Source organism: Lynx rufus, unplaced genomic scaffold (genome assembly GCF_022079265.1).
Source record: "Lynx rufus isolate CCGP_SWC_20201006 ecotype Redwood Valley unplaced genomic scaffold, mLynRuf1.p SCAF_10, whole genome shotgun sequence".
Taxonomy (NCBI): domain Eukaryota; kingdom Metazoa; phylum Chordata; class Mammalia; order Carnivora; family Felidae; genus Lynx; species Lynx rufus.
Window position 1 is genome coordinate 82325165 of NW_025814824.1, and position 14793 is coordinate 82339957.

General features: G+C 38.0%; 1 protein-coding gene across 3 annotated transcripts in view; it reads left to right on the forward strand.

Moving 5' to 3' along the window:
- Positions 1-14793, forward strand: part of RABGAP1 (RAB GTPase activating protein 1) — a 168169-nt gene that overhangs the window by 120338 nt on the left and 33038 nt on the right. For all 3 annotated transcript variants that reach the window (XR_006960278.1, XM_047069184.1, XM_047069189.1), the window contains 2 exons: positions 8347-8460; positions 13293-13367. Coding sequence is in view for 2 of the 3 variants with exons in the window: in XM_047069184.1 (XP_046925140.1) it covers positions 8347-8460; positions 13293-13367 (189 nt within the window). In the remaining variant the exon portion in view is untranslated. The remainder of the gene's footprint in view (positions 1-8346; positions 8461-13292; positions 13368-14793) is intronic.

Sequence of the window (14793 nt, forward strand, 5' to 3'; positions counted from 1 at the left end):
CACATTTTGGGTGCCTATCTCATTGTGGTCTTAACCTTTTCATTTTCTTACTTGCCATTTATATACTTTCTTTTATGAAGTGCCTGTTCAAATTTTTGTCAGTTTTATTAGGTTGTCTTTTTGCATTCTAGATGTATTCTAGTTTTTTTCACATATATGTACTGCTTGCCTATTTCTTTTTTAATTGGCATGTTGTATTGTATTCTTTTTAGATTAAGTTTTTATTTCAATTTCAGTGTGGTTAACACACAGTGTATTAGTTTCAAGTGTACAATGTAGTAATCCAGCAATTCTTTACATTACTCAGTGCCCATCATGATAAGTGTACTCTTAATCTCCATCACCTATTTCACCCATCTGCCCCTCCGACCTCCCCTCTGGTCACCATCAGTTTGTTCTCTGTAGTTAGTCTGTTTCTTGGCTTGTCTCTCTTTGGTTATCCTTTGCTTGTTTATTTTGTTTCTTAAATTCCACATATGAGTAAAATCTTATGGTATTTGTCTTTCTCTGACTTATTTTGCCTAACATTATACTCTAGCTCCATCCATGTTGTTGCAAATGTCAAGATTTCATTCTTTTTTATGGCTGAATAACATTCTTCTGTGTGTGTGTGCGTGTGTGTGTGTGTGTGTGTGTGTGTGCACGCGCACGTGTTCACCATATATATATATATACCATACCTTTTTGATCCATTCATCTGTTGATAGATCCTTGGGCTGCTTCCATTATTTGACTATTATAGATAATGCTGCAGTACACATAGGAATGCATGTATCCCTTTGAATTAGTGTTCTTGTAATCGGGGGGGGTAAATGCCTAATAGTGTGATTTCTGGATGGTAGTGTAATTCTGTTTTTTTTAATGTTTATTTATTTATTTTGAGAGAGAGAGAAAGGGAAAGAGAGAATCCCAAGCAGGCTTCACACCCAGCACAGAGCCCAACACGGGGCTTGATCCTACAACCATGAGATCATGACCTGAGCTGAAATCAAGAGTCAGATACTTAACCGACTGAGCCATCCAGGTACCCTGAGTAGTTCTATTTTTAACTGTTGTTTTCCACAGTGCCTGCACCAGTTTGCATTCCCACCAATAGTGCACAAGGGTTCCTTTTTCTCCACATCCTCGCCAATAGTTGTTTCTTGTATTTAAAAAAAAAAAATTATTTTTTATTATGCCTATATGCCAGGCAATGTCTTGGTGCTTTGCATGAATTCATACTGAAAGTAGCTACTATTTTATCTCCCTCTTTTTTCTTTTTTTAAATGTTTGTTTATTTTGAGAGAGCATGAGCAGGAGAGAGGCAGCGAGAGAAGGAGACACAAAACTGAAGCAAGCTCCAGGCTCCAAGCTGTCAGCACAGGGCCCAATGTGGGGCTCACCCCCATGAACAATGAGATCATGACCTGAGCCAAAGTCAGACACTTAACCAACTGAGCCACCCAGGCGTCCTTTTTTTAAAATTTTTAAATTTTAGCCATTCTGACAAGTATGTGGTCATATCTCATTGTAGTTTTGGGTTTGTTTAAAAAAATGTATTTATTTATGTAATCTCTATATCCAACGTGGGGCTCGATCTCATGACCCCCAAGATCAAGAGTCACATGCTTTTCTGACTAAGCCATCCAGGCACCACTCTCATTGTAGTTTTGATTTGCATTTCCCTGATGATGAGCATCTTTTCACATGTCTGTTAGCCAACTGTATGTCTTCTTTGGAGAAACGTCTGTTCATGTCTCCTGCCCATTTTTTTTAAACTTTTTTAAAATGTTGATTCATTTTTGAGACAGGGAAGGGTAGAGAGAGAGACAGAATCCGAAGCAGGCTGCAGGCTCTGAGCTGTCACACACAGCCCGACGTGGGTCTCAAACTCATGAACCGTGAGATCATGACCTGAACCGAAATCAGATGCTTAACTGACTGAGCCACTCAGGGGCCCTGAGCTGTCACACAGAGCCCGACGTGGGTCTCAAACTCATGAACCGTGAGATCATGACCTGAGCCGAAGTCAGATGCTTGACCGACTGAGCCACTCAGGGGCCCCTGCCCATTTTTTTTTTTTTTAATGTTTGTTTATTTTTGAGAGAGAGAGAGAGAGAGAGAGAGAGAGAGAGAGACAGCAAGCGGGGGAAGGGCAGAGAGAGAAGGACAGAGGATCTGAAGTGGGCCCTGTGCTGACCAGCAGCAAGCCCAGTGTGGGGCTTAGACTCACCGTAAGATTGTGACCTGTACTAAAGCCAGATGCTCAACTCACTGAGCCACCCAGGTGTCTCCTGCCCATTTTTAATTTTTTATTCATTTTTTTGAGTGTTGAGTCATATCAGTTCTTTTATGTATGTATGTATTTATTTAAATCCAAATTAACATATAGTGTCATAATTCAGGAGAATTTAGTGATTCATCACTTCCATATAATACCCAGTGCTTTTCCCAACAAGTGCCCTTCTTTTTTTATTTTTTTTAATGTTTATTTATTTTTGAGAGAGACAGAGACAGAATGCTAGTGGGTTAGGGGGAGAGAGAGGGAGACACAGAATCTGAAGCAGGCTCCAGGCTCCAAGCTGTCAGCACAGAGACCGATGCAGGGCTCGAACTCACAAGCTGTGAGATTGTGACCTGAGCTGAAGGACGCTCAACCGACTGAGCTACCCAGGTGCCCCAACAAGTGCCCTTCTTAATGTCTGTCACCAATGTAGCCCATCCCCCCACCCAGTACCCCTCCAGCAACCCTCAGTTTGTTCTCTGTATTTAAGAGTCTCTTACGGTTTACCTCCCTCTCTGTATTTATCTGTTTTGTTTCTTAAATTCCAAAATCATATGATATTTGTCTTTCTCTGACGTATCAGTACTTTATATATTTGGATATTAACCCTTTATCGGATATGTTATTTACAAATATCTTCTCCCATTCAGTAGGTTGTCTTTTGTTTTGTTGATTGTTTCCTTCACTGTGCAAAAGGTTTTTATTTTGGTGTAGTCCCAATAGTTTTATTTTTGCTTTTATTTCCCTTGCCTTGGGAGACATACCTAGAAAAATGTTGCTATGGCCAGTATCAGAGAAATTACTGCCTGTGCTTTCTTCTAGGATTTTTATTGTTTCAGGTCTCATATTTAGGTCCTTGATCTATTTTGAGTTTATTTTTGTATATGGTATAAGAAAGTGGTCTAGATTCATTCTTTTGCATATTGCTCTCCAGTTTTCCCAATACCATTTTTTGAAGAGGAGACAGTCTTTTTCCCATTGTATGTACATTCCTCCTTTGTCAAGGATTAATTGACCATATAGTTATGGGTTTATTTCTGGATTTTCATTTTGTTCCATTGATCTATGTGTCTGTTTATGTGCCAGTACCATACTGTCTCAATGATTATAGCTTTGTGGTATAATTTGAAGTCTAGAAATGCGATACCTCTAGTTTTGTTTTCTTTTTCAAGATTGCCTTGGCTATTTGGGGTCTTTTGTGGTTTCACACAAGTTTTAAGATTATTTGTTCTAGTTCTGTTGAAAGTGCTGTTGGTATTTTGATAGGGATTGCATTAAGCCTGCAGATTGATTTAGGCAGTATAGACATTTTTACAATTTGTTCTTCCAGTCCATGAGCATGGGATGTCTTTCATTTCTTTTTTAAGTTTATTTATTCATCTTGAGAGAGAGTGTGCATGCAAGCTGGGGAGAGGCAGAGAGAGAGGGAGGGAGAGAATCCCAAGCAGGGGCTTGGGACGCAGGGCTCAATCCCACAAACCATGAGATCATGACCTGAGCCGAAACCAAGAGTCAGATGCTCAACTGACTAAGCCACCCTGGCACCCTGTTTCTTTGTGTCATCTTCAGTTTCTTTCATCACTGTTTTATAGGTATTTTATTATTTTTGGTGCAATGTTAATGGGACTGTTTTCTTAATTTCTCTTTCTGCTGCTTCATTATTAGTACGTAGAAGTGCAACAAATCTCTGTACATTGATATTTGTGTCCTGAAACTTTACTGAATTCACTTATCAGTTCTAGTAGTTTTTTGCTGGAATCTTTGGGATTTTTCTATATATAAAATCATGTCATCTGCAAATAGTAAAAGTGTTAATTCCTCCTTGCCAGTTTGGATGTTAATGGCATATTTTGTAAGAAAATTTTAATTAAATCCAGTTTATTGCGTTTTTTTTCTCTTGATGCTAGAGGTAAGGTAAGTTTCTGTCATGCTGCAGTTTTAGAACTGAGACTGAGACTGTTTATATTCAGTCCTTTGTTGCTTATTTGAGCTATTCATGAGATAGAGAGTTATTAATGGTAAAGATTTCTTAATTCCCTATATGCCTATGGTTCTCTCTGCATTGCTGTTTCACATTGTGTGAATTTGGTAAAATTAAAACTGAGTTCAAGAGACTTCATATATCCTAGGCTGAAAAAAAAATCCTTAATCCACTATAATATAGCTTATATTTCTGATCTAGACCCCCTTTCCTTCTCATTTCTCCTAATAATTGTAGGATGATTCAACTTACTTTGCATTTTGGACTAAAAGATTCAAAGTCTTCACTCTGTTTTACTTTTCATGACTGCTATTTTCTCTTGCCTGCCTTTTACACAAGGAAGTTACAAAGGAACCAATCATTTCGGCATTCTTGGTTTTTTTCAGATGTTTAGTTGGAATGTCTTTGAAATTATCCAGTTAATAAGGTTCTTTCCTGACTTAGTTTGTTCCTCATTCACATGGATCTTGAATTAAACACTAAGCATTAGAGATCCTGGTTTAGGTAGGGCTGTAGACCACATGAGTGTTGCCATTGCTCAGTCCTAAAGGACAGTTTGGACTCAGGGCTCCTGGGTGGCTGAGTCTGTGAAGCGTCCGACTTCGGCTCCGGTCATGGTCTCGTGGTTTGTGAGTTCAAGCCCCACGTCAGGCTCTGTGCTGAGGAGCCTGACACCTGCTTCAGATTCTGTGTCTCTCTGCTCCTCCCCTGCTTGTGCACTCTCTCGCTCTCTCAAAAATATTTAAAAAAATTTTTTTTAAAAGAAGAGTGTGGAAATTATTAGGTATATTTATCAAGCTTTGACTGACTGTATGCCCTGCATTATGCTAATCTCTGTGGAAAATTTAAAGCCAAATCACAATCTCTATACCTATGTGAATAGTTTTATAGGGCGGATAAGATACACAAAAATAAAAATATATATTTTAGGTACTGTGTGTGTGTGTGTGTGTGTGCGTGTGTATTTCACATATCACTGGTGAGTGTACATGTGTGGGTTCAGAGGAGAGCCCCAGCACTCAGCAGTGCTGGATGGAGATTGCTTCCTTTCACTTTTATCAAGTCTTTTCTGTATACATGTCAGACACTGATAGAAGTTGTTCATCTAAGAAACTGAGCCAACCTTCAAACTCGGCTATGTGTGCCTCTAAGCTGTACCCCTGTTTTAAGATCTTTAGGTTAATACGGATTTACATCATTTTTATCATTTAGCTGTATATTTACCTAAAGTAGGATTCTTCTTAATCTGAAGAGCTTGAATCATCTTGGGTCTCTTTCATTTGTGTGGGTGTCCTTTTTTATTTTTCCATTTAAAATCAACCTTGTAATTTATACACAGTAAAATACACAAATTTTAAGTGAATGATTAAATACATATTAACTACCACCATAGATGTAATGGGTAATATTTCCATATTCAAACTTCCAAAAGTTCTTTCATGTCTCTTAATAATCAGTTTTCTCCTTTTAACTCTAGCCTCTTCAAAACACTGATCTACTTTCTATAATGTACAATTTTACCTTTTTTTAGAATTTCATACACTTGGAATTAATGGAAAATAATCTTTTGTGTCTGGCTCCTCTCAGTTACAAAATGCTTTTGAAGATCCATTCATGTTGCACGTATGAGTTTTTTTTTGTTTTCCTGAGTAGTATTCCACTATCTGGATTGTACCACAATTTATTTATCCATTTACCCATTGGAGCACATTTGTATTGTTTCCAGTTTGGGCTAATATGAATAAAGTTGCCATGAACATTCCAGGTCAAGTCTTTGCACGTATTCATATTTTCATCTCTCTTGGAGAAATACCTAGGAGTAGAATCACTGAATTAAATGGGAAGTTTATGTTTAACTTTATATGACCCTCCAGACTGTTTCTAAAATGTTTGTACCATTTTGCATTCCCACCAGCAAATTTTGGGAGTTCCAGTTGTTTCACACCCTTTGCCAGTACTTGGTATCTTGGTTCTTTTTAATTTTAGCATTTAGTAGGTATGTAGTAGGATCTCATTGTAGTTTCAGTCTATATTGTTCTAATGATGAGTGATGCTGAAGTTTTGTCATGTGTTTATTCACCATGTGTATGCCTTCTTTTGTGAAGTATCTCTTCAATCTTATACCACCATACCCCGTTTTTATTTATTTATTTTTTTACGTTTATTTATTTTGAGAGAAGATAGAACACACGAGCAAGGGAGGGGCAAAGAGAGAGACGGAGGGAGAGAGAATCCCAGGCAGGCTTCGGACTGATAGTACAGAGCCCGATATAGGGTTCAAGCTCACAAAGAACCGTGAGATCAAGAGCTGGATGGTTAACCTCAACTGAGCCACCCAGGTGCCCACCATTCCCCCTTTTTAAAACCAGTTGTTTTTGCCTCTTTATCTTTTTTCAAAGTTTTGTATTCTAGATACAACACCATTATCAGATTTTATAGGCATTTTGTCCTGGTCAGGTTTACATTTTCAGGTTCTTAACAGTGGCCTTTTTTGAATAGTACAGCTTTAAAGTTTTGATGAAGTCCAGTTTATCACTTTTTATTTCATGATTCATGACTCTAGATAGCTCTGCAGATCTCTTTCTTTTCAGCTTTTCCTATCCAGTAGACTGATCTACAAACTCTAGCTACTTTGCCCTCTCCGTATTCTTTTTATTCAACTCAGGGAGACGCTCCCCACCCAGCTCTGTTTCAGGTTGCTCTCTGTGTGCTGCAGCCTGGAAGCTGCCACTAGACAATAACTACTGTAGTCTCAGGTCTCACCTTGGGTTTTGTCCTTTTGTCAGGGAGCAGCATGGTTCTGAGTTGCCTTAACTGCTAATAACATATTAAAAACTAGTAGTATACCAGTAAAGCTCTTTAGAAAAGCAGTTTGGCAATGTCTTTGAAAGTTTAAATAGTTTACTTGTTAAAAAAAAGAGCATAGGCTTTAAAGTTAGTTGATGGAGTTTGGGGGCATAAGAATGATAGTGTACAAACTTGTACTGAGTAGTAAATAAACCATTGAGACCTGATGAACAGTATAATGAATATATTATGTAATGTAATAAATATGGATACAATGGCAATCATATTACAGTATATAAATGTATCAGAGTAACACACTGTACACCTTAAATTTATACAGTGTTACATGTCAAACTTGTTCAATAAAATTTTAAAATATAAAGTTCAAATCCCACAACTGTAAAATACTTATGGCCCTAGGAACATGATTACCTAAAAGACTGGAGAATTACTGGACAAGAGAAGAATATCACTTTGATTTTTCATCTTGAAACAGGAGTATCAGGCTCTTGGATGGTATGCTGAATATGATGTAGTCTCACCAAGGAGAAGCAAGTCTATTGTCTTATGAAAACAATGCATTGTTAAAATAGAAGGTCATGTTTCTCAGCTGTAGTTCTTTAGCATGTAAGCAAATAAAATTTAACAAGGGGAATTTATTAGAAATACCTGGATACTTGCTATGTGGTATGAAAGTTTGCTGATATTATTGACATATATTTAGTTTTCTCCACTGGCAAAAGAAAGGATATTTTCCCATAGCCTACTTGAATCCCTTGACATTTGCTGGTCTAGTTTCCTATTGAGTAGACTCTTGGGTGCATTTTTATGCCATTTGCCCTTAGGATAAACCCCAATTAAGGGACTTCTCTTTTCCTTTTGAGAACCTGGCACATGGGCTTCATGCCAAATGATCATTTAAAGCAGCAGTTTTTGTACCCAGTTTTTCTAGTGGGAGCATTTTACCTCCTTTTGAGATTAGCTTGAATATTTTCCTATAGGAAGTCCATTTTGATTACATTTTCTATCTTGCAATAGAAAGGTCAGCAGCTGTACTTCCTTGCAACAGAAATGGAGTATACTTGAGGTATATACAGTAAGCAGGTTGCTTTTCTTCCATATTGTTTTTCTTAATATTTTATTTTGCTTTCGCTTGAACAGTTGGTGCCTGAAGATGTGGTAACTCTGGGCATGCATATGTGTATGTATGTCCCTGCAGTATTTTAAAGCATGTAAATGAGAAGACCTTGTTATATAAACTCACACAAGTACGTACATGATTGATTACTAAACCTCTTTCCTAATGTTTCCACAGGAGTCTCCCCAGGACAGTGCCATCACCCGGGATATTAACCGGACATTCCCAGCCCATGACTATTTTAAGGACACAGGAGGAGATGGACAAGATTCCTTATATAAAATATGCAAGGTATCTCACATCCAGAAAAAAACCTCGGTTTTGAATGGTCATTCTCGTTCTTTGAAATTACACAAAAGATAACTACAAAGTGTAATTTGCATTTGGTATTTAAGAAGGCAAAAAAGAAGAGAGTAGACTTTCTGAAATTGTGTTACTTTTTAATTTTACGCTCATGATGAACAGGAAGTCAGTTAGAAATACAATGGTTAGGTTTCTTTTACCCTTTCAATCAGGACTTTCAGATGACAGTCCCCTGGCTCCACATTTAAATTTTTGGCAGTGGGTTTTATGTTAAGACCTTCTGTGTCCTGTAACACTGCAAACTCCTTTTTGGTATTCACATTATAAATTACGAACTTGGCACCTAGGACCTATCCAACAGTGGGAAGTGCTGATGCCTATCGAGGTGGACTTTTAGCACTGCAGCATAATAAATGGTGGGAAATACTGATGTCTGTCAAAAAGTCTGTACAGGAAAGCTGTAAAGGAAGTGTTCAATTTCAGCAATCCATTTTCCAGAATATTTTGGTACTTCAGAGCCATAAGACTAAAAGAGGACCTAGGACCAGAGTTCTTCAACCTTCCTCTGCCCTTAGAACTAGTCTTTAGTCTCCACCCGCGCCCCCTCCCCCCCCCAAATCAATTAAATACCTAGTTAGCATCTACCATGTAGGAAATACAGACGGGGCATGAGACATAATCCTTAAGGAACTTATTATATGTTACTGATTGAGAAAGTACAACTAACAAGTTTTAGGACAGGCTAACAATAAAAGACAGGTTTTTCCAGTGATAAACTAGATGCTTCAAACTATAAGGGGAGTTAGATTTAGAGAAATGTTTTTTGGGTTTAATTTTAATTTCCCCACAGTTGTCATTTCTTTTGTAATATTCTTCTCTGATCATCCTTTTTTAGCCCCTTCTCAGTTGTGCTTCCCCGTAAGCAGCCATCCAGCTATGCCTCATCCTACTGCAAAATTTCCCATAAAGAAACCCTGTGCCCACTGCCTCTGATCCCCAACCTCCTTATCTCACTGCACTCTAGTTTCCGTCTCATAGTGTTCTTCCTTGCAGTTCTCTTTGCTCTTGACCTCTCTCGCCCTCTTGGTTTTGCTCTCCCTTCTCTCACAACATTGCTAACTCCCTTTTGATTTCATTTCTCTCTCTACCTGCCCCTAAAACAGAGGCCTTCCCCTAGGTGCTCAGTCAGTAGTTCCTGTAGCTCTACCCTGTCTCCCTGGGTGACTCTTTCCACCCCCAGAACTTCAGCTATCACCACTGCACAGATGTTCCCAAATCCACATTCTCTCAAGGCCTGAACTTCTAGCTGCCAGTTGTTCTTCATGTAAAAGTCTGTTAAGTACATCAAACAAAAATGTCTAAAAATAGAGTTCATTTAAAAACATGTTTTATTATAAGAATTTTCAGATATAAAAGTTGAATACAAATATAAAATTTGTATACATCCTCCACCAGATTTAATGTTTATGAACATATTGCCACAGTTGCTTCATCTATCCCTTTTTTTCCTGAAGTACTTCAAAGCAAATATCAGATATCATGATCCTAAATTCTTCACTATGCATCTCAAAATATAAGATCATTATTCATCTGTAGCTTCCATCATTATTGATCAATACCATCCAGTATCTGCCATATTCAGATTTCCCTAAATGTCCTCATACATTTGGTTAGAATCAGAATCCAGCCGCATCCATATATTTAGTTGTTACGGCTCTTTTAATTAGAAACCATCTTCCTTTTTCCCTCCATGCCGTTATCTTGCTGAAGATACAGTCATTTCTCTGTTAGTTTTCATTGAGTTTGATAAGATTGATGTCTGGGGCTCCTGGGTAGCTCAGTTGGTTAAGCATCCAACTTCAGCTCAGGTCATGATTTCATGGTTTGTGAGTTCGAGCCCCAAGTCAAGGTCTGTGCTGACAGCTCCAAGTCTGGAGCCTGCTTCAGATTGTGTGTGTGTCTCTCTCTCTGTCTGCCCTGCCCCCACGCCTGCTCTGTCTCTCCGTCTCTCAAAAATGATAGGATTGATGTCTCTTATAGCTATACTTCCCTTTCTGAACATTTATTTATTTTGAGAGAGAGAAAAAAATGCACACATGCAAATGGGGGAGGGGCAGAGAGAGAGGAAGAGAGACTCTCAAGCTGGCTCCGTTCTATCAGCACAGAGCCTGATATTGAACTCGATCCCACCTACTGTGAGATCATAACCTGAGCTGAAGTCAAGAGTTGGTTGCTTAACCGACTGAGCCACCCAGGCACCACTTTACTTCCCTTTCTAATCACTGCCTGGTACGGGGCAGGCCTCTGTCATATGTTGCCAGCACTTTTACAAAAGCTGCCTTGCATTAGTCTCCCTACCTTTGAGTTATAGCAAACTTACTTTTTTCTCCATGTTGACCCCAGGATTGGATGATTTCAGGGCTTCCAGGAAAGCCTTTATTGCTTCCTCATAACCCACAGAACACTATCAAAATTTCATAGTTCATTACCTGGTCCCAGATTCCTTAGCTTAGCATTAAAGACATTTTATAATCTATCCTGGCTTAATTCATAAATATTTTATGCTTCAGCTACATTGAACTTCTTGTACTCTGAGTTGATTTACGTGTCCAAATGTCCCACCTGAACCATGAAGTTCTCAAGGGCAGAAATCACTTTATATATGTTAGCATCTGTAGCAGTTGGCACAGTGGTTGACATATAGTAGGTACTCATTAAATGTTGATGAATTAATGAAGTGCCTTTTCTTCCCCATATTTCATTACAGCTCTCAAGAATTTTATATTCCAAACATTTCCCAAAGGTGTCGTGTACTTTCACATCTGTATATATTCCTTCAAGCTTTTCTGTGAACCTGAAAAATCTGCTCCCCTCCATTCTCTACCTTTAGTACATTTCATTCTAGTGCATAAGTAATTAAACCATGTGCTGAGCAATTTACCTGAGAGAGCTGAGAATACATCAAGTCTATGATACAAATACTATGATTAGTCTCATTTCTTACAAGTAAGAAGTATAAGTAATGAACCAAAGGTCCAGACCAAGACATTAGCAGTTGTGGGATTTCAGCCCAGCTCTGACAAACTCAGAAGCTTCTTTTCTTTCTTGACCAATCAACTGTTAATTGACTTCACAGACATTGTCAGACTGCTTTCTACAGAGCTGTATTGGCATATATTACCACTAGCTTGTAACACAGTCTTATAAAAATTATTATTAATACTTATTAGTGTTTACTAATTGGACAGGTGAAAAGTGATGCCTTATTATATAAGCAGATTGTTTCTCAAGCCCTCTGCATATCTTGTCTTTGTTAAAGTATATGTGTTTTCTGCTCTGTAGCCCTCTCATTGGATAAGCTTTGATGACATGGGGAATTTAATGAGATTATATGAAATTCTACTTGAATTTATGAAAGCATAATTACCATTTATATATATATGTATATATATTACATATATATGTATAAAATGTATTTCTAAAGCTATAGTTTTACCAAAAGCTAATGGTAAAACGCATGTGTATATTAACTTAATTGTCATCTAATAAGCATTCACATCATATTTTGCTAACTGATCTTTATTCTGAACATGCTCATTCTGAATTGCTTTCTTGAGATGCACAGACAGTGTGTCACAAAAAAAAAAGTGAAGAATAAAGGGAATTTCATCCGAAATAAACTTGTCAAATAGGGAATAGCATTTTCAATCTGTAGGAATTTCCCTTTCCACCACAGCCTACATGAGAACTGTAAATATTAATCATAAAAACAAGACTGAAAAACAAAGAACCAAAAAGAATAAACCACAAGGAATGTTAGATGTCAATATTCTGTTAAAGATAGTGTTCAGAAGAGATGGGTAATAATCATCTGCCGCCAAGAAAAATACAAGAATTCCAAAGGAACCCACAAATGGTTTCAGAGTAGTCCCTCTTATCAGAAAAGTTATTACTGGCATTGCGGAAAGGATTGTATTTTGGTGTCTTTGCCAAAAGATTTTTTCCCAGAAAGAAAAATGAGTAAAGTTAACATTGTTTAGAGAGAGCCTGCTGTATGACTGGCTGGGTTGAAGGTGTGAGGTGCTGGCTAGGCTGGATAGGACGTCACCCCCAGCCCCTGAGAAGCTCACAGTCCAGTAGAGAAGATGGACATTTAAAATGACGTGTCGGGGGCACTTGGGTGGGTGACTTAGTCGGTTAAGTGTCCTTTGGTTTTGGCTCGGGTCATGATCTGTCTTGGTAAGATCAAGCCCCACGTCGGGCCCCACCCAGAGCATGGAGCCTGCTTGGGATTCTCTGTCTCCCTCTCCCTCTGCCCGGCTCTCGTTCACGTGTCCACGCAAGTGCATGCTCTTTCTCTCTCACAAAAAAGATAAATAAAACAAAGCAAAATAAAATGCAGTATGATAAGTGCATAATAACTATACTTGTGTAGCAAGTACCATAGAAGTACAGAGAAGAGAGGGAATCCCCAGAGAATGGAGTGCTTGGAGCCTGAAGGAAGAGCATATTTTTTAGACAGAAGATGAGACAGCATGAGCAAAGACAATGAGTTACAACAACCTTTTTTCAGTGCTGAAGTGATTTTTGTTTAACTTTACCCACTCCTGGCCTACAGGAAGTGGCATGGTGACAGTTCTGTTTATTGTAAAGAAAAAATTGCAATTGGAGAGAAATATTTGCCTCATTCATTGACCATCAAAATGCCATAGTGGAATGTGGGAATCTTCTAGGTTCCTATGTTCAGAGTCCTGTAGGGCAAGTATGGCCCATGAGTGACTACATTCATTTACACCTCCTGTGTTTTTTTCTTTCTCCAGGCATATTCTGTGTATGATGAAGAGATTGGCTATTGCCAGGGCCAGTCATTTCTCGCTGCTGTTCTGCTTCTCCATGTGAGTATTAGGTTTCTGTTACGATTTACACATGAGCTGCCTCAGCTTATACTAACCTTAGACTTGAGCATGGTTTTATATTGGTTTTGGCCAGACCCTGGTACGTGAGTTTTGACTCCTGTATCTGGAAACCTTTACCTTAAATTAATGTAACAATGTCATGGAAGAGAAATATGGTAAGAATAAATGACAGTGTTGAAGACTAGTACAGGGTAGATTTCATTTTTATTGCTAGAATGATTGGATAGTCTTGGTTGAACTCTTAGGGACATTTTATATTCTGTAAGATAGACTGTTCTTTAGTATTTATTTGGGGGATCTTTGTATTAGAGGTGGAAAGGAAGCAGAGAAGTTGGCTATTTTTAGTGCCATTTTATTCATTTATTTATTCAGCAAAGACCTTTACCCTCCACCTTACTGATATTCTTTCAAATCCACAGCAAAATTGAAAAAAAAGGTTAGGGTGCAATACCCATAAACTTTTGTTCTATTTTACCAATTAATATGTTATCACACATCTTTCTCCATCTCTCTATGTCTCTTTTCCTCTTTTTTTTTTTGCACGCATTTTATTTTTTACCAAAAACATTTTTTGAAGTTATTTTTGGAAAATCAGTAGCAAACATCAGCATACTTCACTCCTAAATACTTGAACATGAATCTCCTAAGGACATAATCATAATACTCTAGTCACATCCAGAAATTCCACATTGATTCAGTAATGTCTTACACACAGTCCACATTTGATTTTCCCCAATTGTTTACTCAGTGAAGTCCTTTATAAGTTTTTTTTTTTTTTTTTCTAACCAAGATCAGTGACAATTCAAGCAATGCTTTTGGTTGTCCTGTCTCTTTATTTTTTTTAATCTAAACTATCCCCCCCTTGCCTTTCTTGTGCTTTATGCCTTTGACAGTTTTGAAAAATTCAAGCAAGTTGTCTTATAAAATATTCCACATTCTTGATTTGTCTGATCATTTCCTCTTGTTTAAAATTAAAATGCTTGGCAAAAATACCACACAGGTGATGTTAGTAGAGAGTTCATGGGTACTTCCATCTTTAGCACGGTAGATGCTAGAGATCAGGAGTGACTAAGGTAGACATGGTCCCAATCTTTGTGGATACAGAGCTAGTGAAGCTGACTGGTTATAAGCAGAAAGTCACACAAGCACATCATTATCTCAATGGCGCCATAAAGGTATAGTAAAAAGTTTGATGCAAGAGTATAACAAATGAGCCTTAATTTATATTATAGACTTCTCTGGAGGTAACCTTTAAGGTGAACACTGAGAAATGAGAAGTGGTATCTATCGTTCTCTGTTGTACTTGTTTGTATTGTTTAACTTTTTAAAGCTAACATTGCTAGGAAAATAAGAAAACTATTTTAAAAGCAAGAAAGTGGGGAGTCGAGCACTCCCAGTGAAAGGA